Source organism: Thamnophis sirtalis, unplaced genomic scaffold (genome assembly GCF_051295495.1).
Source record: "Thamnophis sirtalis isolate CommonGarterSnake01/CBP01778 unplaced genomic scaffold, rThaSir2_p1.2 scaffold_1, whole genome shotgun sequence".
In the NCBI taxonomy this organism is placed as follows: domain Eukaryota; kingdom Metazoa; phylum Chordata; class Lepidosauria; order Squamata; family Natricidae; genus Thamnophis; species Thamnophis sirtalis.
In genome coordinates, this window is record NW_028261381.1 from 95,043,197 (window position 1) to 95,054,541 (window position 11,345).

The 11,345-nt window shown below is 36.8% G+C and overlaps 1 protein-coding gene across 1 annotated transcript in view; it reads right to left on the bottom strand.

Annotated features, from left to right (window-relative positions):
- ZDHHC13 (zDHHC palmitoyltransferase 13) overlaps nucleotides 1–6,403 on the bottom strand; it is a 28,537-nt gene extending 22,134 nt beyond the window's left edge. Inside the window, exons 1-5 of the mRNA XM_087719114.1 lie at nucleotides 6,277–6,403; nucleotides 4,217–4,356; nucleotides 2,474–2,596; nucleotides 1,372–1,449; nucleotides 229–373 (exon numbers count right to left, since the gene is read on the bottom strand). Coding sequence (XP_087575240.1) covers nucleotides 229–373; nucleotides 1,372–1,449; nucleotides 2,474–2,596; nucleotides 4,217–4,356; nucleotides 6,277–6,297 — 507 coding nt within the window. The 5' untranslated portion in view covers nucleotides 6,298–6,403. The remainder of the gene's footprint in view (nucleotides 1–228; nucleotides 374–1,371; nucleotides 1,450–2,473; nucleotides 2,597–4,216; nucleotides 4,357–6,276) is intronic.
- Between the last annotated feature and the right edge of the window lie 4,942 nt (nucleotides 6,404–11,345).

Consider the following 11,345-nt stretch of genomic DNA (forward strand, 5'->3'; position numbering starts at 1 on the left):
CCTGTACTGCTGACACTGTTATTCTGTTTGTTCTGTTTCTTTTAATTCTTATTTTTGGTGCTTGCCAATGACAGCCATCTGGAGTGGAAATTCCTAAGTAACTAAATACGCAAGGAATCTTTGTACCTGTGCAGTTATAAAACATAACGTTCATGGAAGTAAAGTATTAGCACATAGGTATTAATGCCTGCTACATGATTAATTACAGCACTGCATAAAGTCACATACCTGACCCTTTGATATGAGGTAAGCCACAATAGGCATGTGTTGATAAAGTACAGCTAAATGCAGGCTGCTGTATCCTTCTCCATCAATAAGAGTTGGATCCGCTCCACATTTTAACAAAAATATGACCACAGATAAATGCCCTTGCCTAGAAAGAGAAAGTGCTTTTAATTTTAAAACACTTTCTTTTGAAGACACAATAATATTATATTATTATTTCTAATGGAAAAGAAATGCGAATACATGTCAACAAGAGGTCTTTAAATTTTAAAACTTACAGTTACATTTCAGAGTGAGAATAAAAGATAACAAAAACAAATATATATTAATAATGGAACTAATTATTAATGAAATAATAGGGGAAAGCTCACGCATGTGCAAGGGGTGGGCAGTCCATGCGCACAGAGTTTTGGCACACCTTTGATCACATAACCTTGAGATGCTGGAACAGTCGTAAATGTGAAAAATCACTCCGGTGCATGCCAGCTGATTTTCAGCCTTTTGGAGGGCCAGGGGAGGCCGTTTTTGCCCTCCCCAAGCTCCAGGAAAGCCTACAAAGCCTGGGGATGGCGAAAATCCACCCTGTGCAGGGGTCGCTCGCACATGCGCGGTGGGTGGGCACGCACACAGTTTTTTAGCCTCCCAAGGCTCCGGAGGCTTTCCTGAAGCCTGGGGAGGGTGAAAAACAGCCTTCCCCAGCCGGCCTTTGGAGTCTGGTGTGTGAAAATTGCCTCCCACACGTGGGGCTTGGCTCACACATGCGTGGTAGAGAGGTAGCTCGTAGATGCACGGGGGGGGTAGCTCATGCATGCGCAGGGGGTGGGCACGTGCACGACAGTGCATGTGCACACAGTTTTGGCACACCTTTAGAAAAGGGTTAGCCATAACTGGACTAGGTTTTGCTGATGTTCATTTCTTCTTCTGACAGTTTTCTTAACAACTGAATGGCTTCTATTTATCAGCCCCATTTTTTGTATATAAAAATACAGAACTCTAGGTTGACCTAAAATCCCATTTAAGCAAGTCTTTGGCTGTGAGATGAAAGATGCAAATTTTAAAGTTACCCCAGTTTTTCCTAATGTTATCACAATATCACACAGTTAACTGTAACTATTTAAATAATCAAAAGAAATATTTGCTTCATACCTAATTGCCCAATGAAGTGGAGTTGAATTTAAATCTCCTCCTAGTTGATCCACTATTGCACCTTTGGAGATAAAATACCTGTGGGATAACAAAAGTAAATTGTTTTATAAATGCATGATGAATTAACATATAGTGTTAATTACAGAGAAATGGATAACAACTCTATTAACACGGTAGTCTTAATAGATAATACAGCAGTACTCAGCTGCTTCAAAACTCGTTGAATTTGGTACTTGACTTATTTTGATGCTAAAATGTTGTCCCAATACTCATTGTTTGTTTGATACTTGATGAACTGCAATAGGAAGAGGAGGATGGCCACGAAGAATGGACTGGAAGTTGGCCATGTTGGGAAGTCGCTTTACATTTCAGAATTATGCACTTAAATTTTAAAAATGCTAATATGGATTTTATTTTATAATATTTTGGATATTTATCATCAAACTATATTTACCTTTATTTTTGAAACATTTTCTTAGCTACTGAATACTTGTTCTTGAGCAGAACATTTAATTGATTCCCACTTATGCCTAAGGCCCTCAAGATTCTCCCCTCTATTACAAACATTTATAATAAGATATATTTTTAAAATTAAAATGAAGTGTAATGCTTATTGTTTTATTTGCAACAACCCTATAGGATAAGAATTTAAAAATTTATACTAATAAACACACTGTAATTTTTTTATTGTCACAATATATATACAATATGGACTTAAATGTTTCTGAAATATACAGGTATCTTAAATTGCAACAGCAACTAGCATCAGAATATTTGTCATTAAGCAAAAAGCAGTTGTAAAATGTTGAGTCATATTATAGTGAATATTTTAGCAATGATAATTCCTCATTGTCATTGTTAACTAAATCCTATAGTTGTTGGCCAAGGACCCACCCAGCTTGGGTTCTCCCAGCTACACTCCTCAATCAGTTAAGGGACTGACTTCTCTGCCCAACCATCTCTGCCTGACTACCTGCGCCACCCGCTCCGTTGCTACATCGACTGCAATGGGTGCCATTACTGTACTTTGCTTCTGTTTCTACACTAGCCAAGCCCTTCTTTTGCTCATAAAATCTGATAAATTCATCTACTTAAAACTTACTTTACAAGATCCAACCTATTATTGATTGCTGCCCAATGAAGAAGTGTCACATTTTCTTTGTCTGGCTGCCTTACATCATATCCTGCTTCTACCAATTCTCGACATCGCTCTAACAGACCATATCTGAAATAAAAGCATGAATTTAGATGGTTATGAAAAATTTTGGGTTGTTTATGTCTCCACTATAACATTGATTGGAATGTAGTTTTACATGGTATTGTGACAGGATATTTATATGTATTATTTTTATTGAGGTTTAGCATAATTATTTCTCATAACAAAATTAGCTTAGTGTAGTAATTAAAGGCATTGGAATACAAACCAAAGGATAAATGAGTTAAATTATTTTGCAATGGTAAACCACTTCCAGAAAATTTCATGTAGTGTCCATACTTGTCCATTTAGTGCCAGGAATCAAAACTGAACTCAAAGTAAACAAAAATAAACAAAACATTCTTATAGACATCCCAGCCTAAAAATATTTGAGATATAGTATTGAATAGTGACATATGTTGTTTGGTTAAAAAAAACTAAAGGAAGCAAGAATCAATATTCCAACAGTCAAAAGTTGAGATCAATATTTTGACATTCAGAAGAACCACAATTTTCAAAGATTCATCAGTAAATTTAAAACATGTGATTTTAGTTTTATCTTAGTGCATCGTGTAAAACAATAATGAGGCTATTCTGTGTTACAGCTCTTAATTGCCAGAAGTTCAGCAACATGTAAGTTTCAGAAGTACATTAAAATTTATTTGTTAGCAGAACACTCAAGATTTTCTGAAATGATGCTGCATATAGTAACTGATACTAATTATTGGTCATGCCATTAGACTAAATCTATGAAATAGTTTCCTGCTTTATATTTAAGAGGTGGTAGAACCTGTCTGACTTTATTTGCACTTGGAAGATAATCAAGGCCAGATCTGGTTAGTAAATGCATGGAAGAACACCAGAAAAAAACAGGCTTATAAGCTACTGTGAAAATTTAAAAAAAAAATTCCTAGAAAGGAAATGGCCAACTACACGTGTATTATTTTGACAAGAAAATTACATGGATAGGTCCATGGAGTCACACTGAGCTCTAGTTGAAAGAGGCTTCTATTTTCTTATTTGCACCTTTAAATGGTGCAAATAAGTATTCAGCTACACAGCTAACTATTCATTTCCATTTCATGAAAGTTCTCTCTTTACATAGAAAAGACTGGCATCTAATTTCTAATAAGCTAACCAAAATTTTTCAAAAACTGAAATTAAAATATTGATCTAATTTTTAACATGCCTAAATAAACGTTTTGAAATTACTACTCACTTCAGTTATAGGTATGTTCATATTTCTTAGGAATATACTTTGTCATTCCAAATCACATATTATTATACAAACTACATCTGTACAAAAACTTCATCATGGTTTACCATTGCAATGGAAGGATTTGTATAAAAAAGGAAACCAAAACAAAACATATCACATTTTGATTCTGTGCGATCTCTGAGCTCACCACAGGTAAATACTATTTTTTCTCACAAAGCCCTGGAAATAGAGCTTTGTATATGTGTGTGAAAAGAGACAACTTATTTTTCTACAATAAATTTTTTCAGTTGTAGAAATCATTCATAATTATATTATCTGTTAACAGCATCTTTTATATGCACACACTTTCCTATAAAATATACTTTGGCTAATATTTAATTTTTTTTTATAATTGTGATATAAGAATAAATTTGATTGTTCAAGAAACCTACTGGGCTGCTTTGACAATGTCAAAATTACTGTAATCCTCCACAAAAGGCAGCATCTCATGCTCTTTTAATAGATCTTTATCTTCATACGAACTAGCCCAAGTGTGGCCATGACGGAAGGACCCATGGCTGTGACTTTGACACTGTAAATTAAAATGAATAATTAATACATTTCTTGATCAAAAAATTTCTTCTCAACTATGGTCTGAATAAAATCACTTCTCTGATCCTAATGTTGATTTTGTGGAAATGCCCCAACTGCATTGCACATACCCCCAAAGGAACAATGATTTTGCAACTGCAAAAACAACATAAACCCCTTGTTGTTTTTGCAGTTGCCTACTCAAATCTCGTGCTGATTTGCTAACAAAAAAACTAATTTTCAAGAAATAGGAACTTGCTCAACTAGGTAGGAGGAAACTGAATTGAAATCAGTCACCCTGTCCTTTACATTGTGATGTAAGGAACCTAAATAAATTAATTACTCTTGGTATGCACATGTGTTGGGATGAAACATGTGACAATTGCATGATATTAAACAAAGTGAGCAATTTAGTCTTCTTTGATGCATTTATTCAGTGGTATTCAAAATGTGATGTTGAGCATCTTAATTATTCTTTACATCAGGTGGCTACACTTTATTAGATAGTTACCGGAAATGACAAACTGGTGCCTTGGGAGCATCTCAAAATAAATAATGTTTAGGGCTGACAATTTTAAAAAAAAAAAGCTTTTACTAAATAACTTTTTCCTTCTCCCATTAGGTACATCTTTTGCACATCTCCATGAGAGGCATACGTGCCAATTTCCTACTATTGCTTAGTTTAATACCATAAAATTAAGTGGGGACCATTCTTTTCCACAGAAACCGTTTTGGGGAGAACTGACCTCAAAAAACAATTCCTTGCTACCTGTGCTAGCAAAAATCATTCATGAAGATAGTTTTTGGAAACAGTAAGATAAATACTATTAAGTTAGATAATTTTCATTTTTAAAATATAAAGCTACCCTTCATAGTTGCATTTGACATATCATGGCAAGAAGAAATAATCTTTTCAAACATTATATTAAAATATTCGTTGTTTAATAGACTGATACACTGATATCATGTTCAACTAAATATTTGTTTTAAGATTCCAGTATGGTAATCAAAATATCTAGTAGACTTAGTAGAGAAACATTTGTGCTGAAAGTCCACCAATGATTTCTGTCTATGTGATGCTGGCTTTCCTACCTGCTGATATTCTGTCAAATCTTGTACAAACCTGTAGTCAGAAAAATTGAATCACAGCTCTCGGTCTGGAGGCATAGAGGCAGTCTAGACCCCTCATCAAGTTGGGTTTGGGTCTAAGTTGCATCTAAGGTCTTCCTCTCTGAGATCCCCAAAGGTGCTTTTTCTAAAGGCAACTCGACATTCTTTGTTTTTTGCCTGAAGATGTTTTACTTCTCATCACTTAGTCTTTCAGTTGCCTTTTGAAAAAGTTTCCTTTGGGACAACCATCACCTGGATGACTGCGAATCTCCACAGACATCTTTTCTGAGATGTTTGTGCTGGAGACCGAGACAAGCAAGCAGGTCATCAGAACTTCATTCACCCAGAGTCACTGTGATAACTTCCCCTGACTCAAGTGATCTCCCAGAGCAGTTTCTCCTACAGGAACCTGAGCCCACTTATTTCTTTTGGCTGACACCGCCTATTTTAATCCCTCCTTTCTCATTCGGAGATTGAAATGAACTCTCCTGGGCTAAGTACGTCTCCCCGGGGATGATGATGATGAAGAAGAAGGGGGTGGGGAGGAGTAACAAAGTTGTGCTCGTCTGCCTCTATCTGACCACCCAATCCTACTACAAAATGAAGCTGGAAAAGTGCCATGAGATGATCAACTCAGTGGCCGAACTCGACTTTGGGGGAAAGAACCGCGTCCAACCGTCGGCCCCGACTCCTCCGAGGATCACGAGGGAACCAGCGGAGCTGAATCGCAGCGAATAAATACCCTGCCTGCCTTTTAGGCCTCTTCTCGGACTTTCCTTCATGGCTCGCCTTCCGGCCATTTGGTACTTACTTCGCGGCCAGCGCCCTCCATGGTCACCGGTCCAGAGTCACCGCTCGCCTGGCGGCCCCAGGAGTTTCCTGGTCCGACTTCCTGGTTACCGTCGAAACACACCCCACGGTCCAGCCCCTCGAAAGAGAAAAGGAGGCGCTCCGGTCACGCCCACAGGAGCCGGGAGTCCGAACCGGGCCCCTGGCGGCCTGGAGGTGGCTTGCAGTCGGTGGCCGGGGCGAGAGCCCTTCTCGGCGCCCCTCCTTCCACGGAACCTTTTCCGGAGCTTCGGATCAATGTTGGCAGAGGATGAACATTGCAGCGTAATAATAGTCAGCTTCCCTCAGAGCGGGAAGGAAACCCGTAACTGTAACGAACTTTTAAAGATAGTAATAAAATAGCTTAAATACAAACTCAATATAAACCGCTCAAAACTTGATTGCAGAAAATACGACTTTAGCAACAGAGTGGTCAATGCCTGGAATGCTCTACCTGACTCTGTTGTTACATCTTCAAATCCCCAAAACTTTAACTTTAAACTCTCTACTATTGACTCAACCCCATTCCTAAGAGGTCTGTAAGGGGCGTGCATAAGCACACCATTGTGCCTACGTCCCTGTCCTACTGTCCCCATTTATTTGTCCCCATTTCATTCATACTTCTGTTTTTTCTTATACCTAATATCTTGTAAACGATTGACAAATCAAATAAATAAAATAAAACAAATAAATGCCCCCCTGAGAACTTGTGACTAAAGCCAAAGAGCGCTCTTCTCTGACTTCTATGTGATCAGGAGGTCATGGAGGTGAAAGAGATGCAGGTACTCCTCGGCTTACAACAGTTCATTTAGTGACAGTTCAAAGTTACAAGGGCCCTGGAAAAAGTGACAGGATCCTTTTTCACAGTAATGACCTTTGCAGCATCCCCATAATCATGTGACCAAAATTCTCCTGCTTGGCAACTGATTTATATTTATGACCATTACTGTGTCCCAAGGTCATGTGATCACCTTTTGTGACCTCCTGACAAACAAAGTCAATGGGGAAGCTAGATTCACTTAATAACTGGATTACCAACCTATCAACTCCTGTGATTCACTTAACCACAGCAGCCAGAAAGGTCGTAAAATGGGGCAACACTCACTTAACAAACGCCTCACTTAACAACAGAAATGTTGGGCTTCATTGTGGTTGTAAATCACTATCTGTATTCATAATTTTGAGTTATTGGGAGAAGGATGCAGTTTTATATCTCTTATGTGGCTATATACAGCCTGATGGTATTTATTTGGGAAGTCGCCAGAGTTAGTTGAAAAATGGCCAATTCTATAAATATTTTAAATAAATGAATCATCAAACTTTTACATTGTAACACTTTCCCTAACCTCACATCAAAAGTATCAATGTGTTCAACAACAAAGTTAAACTCTAGATTTTGGAACACAGGCTGACTACCCAAAGCAGTTTTTATTTCTTGAAAAGTTTTTCATGTTCAGTATGAACTTTTCTGACTCTACTTCCTTTAGCAGATGAGAAACTGAAACAAAGTTTTTTTTTTTACCTCATAGGATACCAAGTTCATCAGAGAAGGAAGATCCGTTATGGAATTGATATCAGTTCAAGATTCACTTAATTGGGAATACTGTTGAAATACTACTACTGTTGAGTAGAGATGGGTTTAATCCTTGCTGTGCTTACTCTTTCGTAAGCTGAAGGTAAGAGGGGAACCCGGGGGGAACCAAGACTATTTTTTTAATTAACAAACATGTAAAATACACACCCACAAAACTTAGACATACACCACATTTACACAATACAATACGAACAGGAGCTTCCTGTTCTTTATAATAACAATTATCAATCGATACCACTCACCTTATTTATTTCCCCTTCTATTGTATTTCATTTGGATTTCACCATTCTTAACCCTCTTATTTTACTCATAACTATTATTTTTTGAGTTTTGTTATATTCCTTCATTGATTTTTGTTTCTTTCATCCATCCACCTATACCATCTATCCCATATCTGGTAGAATTCTGATTCTTCTTTTCCCTGTTTTTCTTTAGTTAGTTTATCCATTTCAGCACAATCCATAACATTTCTCATTATTTCATCTTCGCTTGGAATTAATTTGTTTTTCCATTTCCGGGCAAAGGCAATCCTTGCCGCCATAATTATATGTAGTATTAAATACTGGATTTCTTTTTTGTATTTCGCAGACATTATTCCTAATAAAAAAAGTTCAGATTTCCATTCTGTTTTAATCCCTGTTATTGCCTCCAGCCAATTTTTGATCCTTTTCCAAAAATTTTTAGCCTTCTCACAGGTCTATCATAAATGGTAATATATTCTGTGTATTGATTCGCATTTCCAACATTTTGGGGAGGTATTTGTTAAGATTTTAGCTAACCTTGTTGATGCCAGGTGCCATCTGTAAAACATTTTGTACTGGTTTTCCTTGTATGCAATTTTTAAGTTTGCTCCCCAATTTTTTTCCCATTTGTCTAATTCAATATTTTAGCCAAAGTTCTACGCCCATTTTATCATTTGTTCTTTCACAATTTCCTTTTCCATTTTATACTTCAGGAGGAATTTATATATTCTCCCTATCATCTTTCTATCTGAGCTTTGAATAATTTTATCCAATTTGTTTGATTCTGTTTCGATGTCATATAATTTAGTATCTTTATTTAGTTTTGATTTGGAGGTAAGTTAGCCAGTCAACGTTCATGTTCTGATCTGCCAATTCTTCAATTGTTTTTAAATTTCCCTGTCTATCAATTAAGTCTCTGTATCTTAGCATTTTGTTCAGATCTGTAAAATTTGGGTGAGTTGTCCTTTCTGTCGGTGATAGCCAATTCGGTATTTTCGCATAGTGGATTTTTTTTTATTTTTGAACCATTTTTGCAATAACACTCCTCTGATTAAATGATTTTGAAAGTATTTGTGTGTTTTATTTTTATCATCCCATAGGAATGTATGCCAGCCTGCTTGCAGATCATGGCCTTCTAAGGTCAAAATTCTTTCATTCTTTAGCTCTATCCAATCCTTCACCAATGTTATTGTTACTGCTGATGTGTATAAATCCAAATTTGGTAATGCTAAGCCTCCCCGCTCCTTGCTGTCTTGCATTGACTTTAGTTTAATTCTCGCTTTTTGTTCCTGTCAAATGAACCTAGGGTTATTTTGTTTAATTCTTGAAAGAATTAATAGGTGTAGCTTGCAACAGGAATAGAATTCTTGGTAAAATATTCATTTTAATTGTTTAATTGTTAAAGCTTTGGTTGAGTTAGTAAATGTTCATATTTCTTTTGAATATGTACTTCTTGCAGACAGATTATGTCAAGTTGTAACTTCTCTAATTTATGGAATACTTTCTTCCTTTTAGTTACCGAATTGAGTCCATTAATGTTAATTGTAATCATTTTTCTTTCTTCCATGTTTATACTTTATATACAGGGTTTATCGCTCTAGTGGATCTAGGTTCTCGTTTTTCTTTGCGGCTCCCATTCCCTATCTCCCCTTCTTTCTCACTTCCACCTACTGCTCCTTCTATTTTTTCGGTCGCGGTTACAGGTGGTTCCAGTATTTGTATCACTGCATCGTCTTTCCCAGCTTTCTCCGCCGTTTCTCTAAAGTATTCTTCGTAGAAAGCTTCTGCCTTCTCAGTTGTATCTATCCTGTGTCTTTGTCCTTGCCAAGTACATAATAAACCTTCCGGTATGAGCCATCTGTAGTTAACACCTTTTTTTATCAATACTTTGGTCAGAAATTGATATTCTCTTCTCCTCTCTCTCACCTCTCTTGGGATTTGTTTAAGTACTACAATCTCCTTTCCTTTATATTCTAATTTTCTATCTCTCATTTTCTGTAGGATTTGTGATTTAATTGTTTTCTTAGTAAATCTTACATGCACTTCCCTTGGAAGAGCATTTCTCATTGCATACCTTGTGTATACTCTAAAAGTCTCATCGATTGTTTCTTTTATTTGGTCCTGGGACATCCCCAGAACATCTATCAAAATATTTGAAATTATCTGAACTAAGTCCTCTCCTTTTTCTTCTTCTATGTTTTGGAATCTTAAAAAAAATTCAGACCTGTCCATCTCCCATCTTAATATTCCACTGCTCTCTCTTTCTACATCACTTAGTCTAATCTCTAGCTTTTCAGTTTTCTTCTCTCCTTCTTGAATCTTATTTTCAATTTTTTGAATCCTATTTTCATATTTCAGCATCCAGTTGTGTATACTTTCTACTTTTCCTTCCATATTATCAACTTTTTGTACTATGCTTTGATTTTGTTGTTCCATTGCCTCCATTTTTTTTACAAGGGTATCGTTTCCTGCTTGCATTTTCTGCATCATTTGTATAAGTGTTTCAAAGTTGGCTTCCTTCTCTTTTTCCTGATGAGACATCATCTGTGTTGTCCTCTGGCCTCCCGCAGGTGAGGGGGCAGGGGTTGATGTAAAGCCAAAGGCAACTGCTTTTCTACTCATAGCCAATTAGTATTAGAGGGTGGAGGGTTATAAGTATAGTGGATTAAGTACGTAAAGTACACAGAGGAGAGGGAGGGGAGATAAGAAAAGTGGGGAGAGAGAAAGGGAAGGAAAAGAGAGAAGGGAGAGAAAAGGAAGGAAAGAAGAGGAAGCTTTTTTTTTGTTTCAAGGATGAAATGCAGTAGAGTGCAATAAAATATATATATATATAAGTAAGAGAGTATGAAATAGTAATAAAAAAAAGGAAGATACCCCCCCTCCAAAAAGGGGAGAAGGGGTGCTTCAGTTACAAGTGAGAAAAGAAAGAAGCAGAAAAAATGTAAATAGTCAAGAGGTGATCCAAAGGTTAAAAAAAAAATCAAAACAGAGAAGAAAAAAATATATGTAAAAGATCAAAAGGTCGATGGTGATGATCAAAAAAGAAAAACTCGGTGTCGATATCTCCACAGCCGGTAATATGAGAATGGTGTTGGGAGATGAAAGGATGCCAACAAGCTAAAACAAATGATTTTTCCCGGACTCTTTCCCCCCCCCCCTAAGATAAGAGTCTCTTCAAGGTCACGGTCAGCTTTGCTGCTTTATCTCACAGTTTCC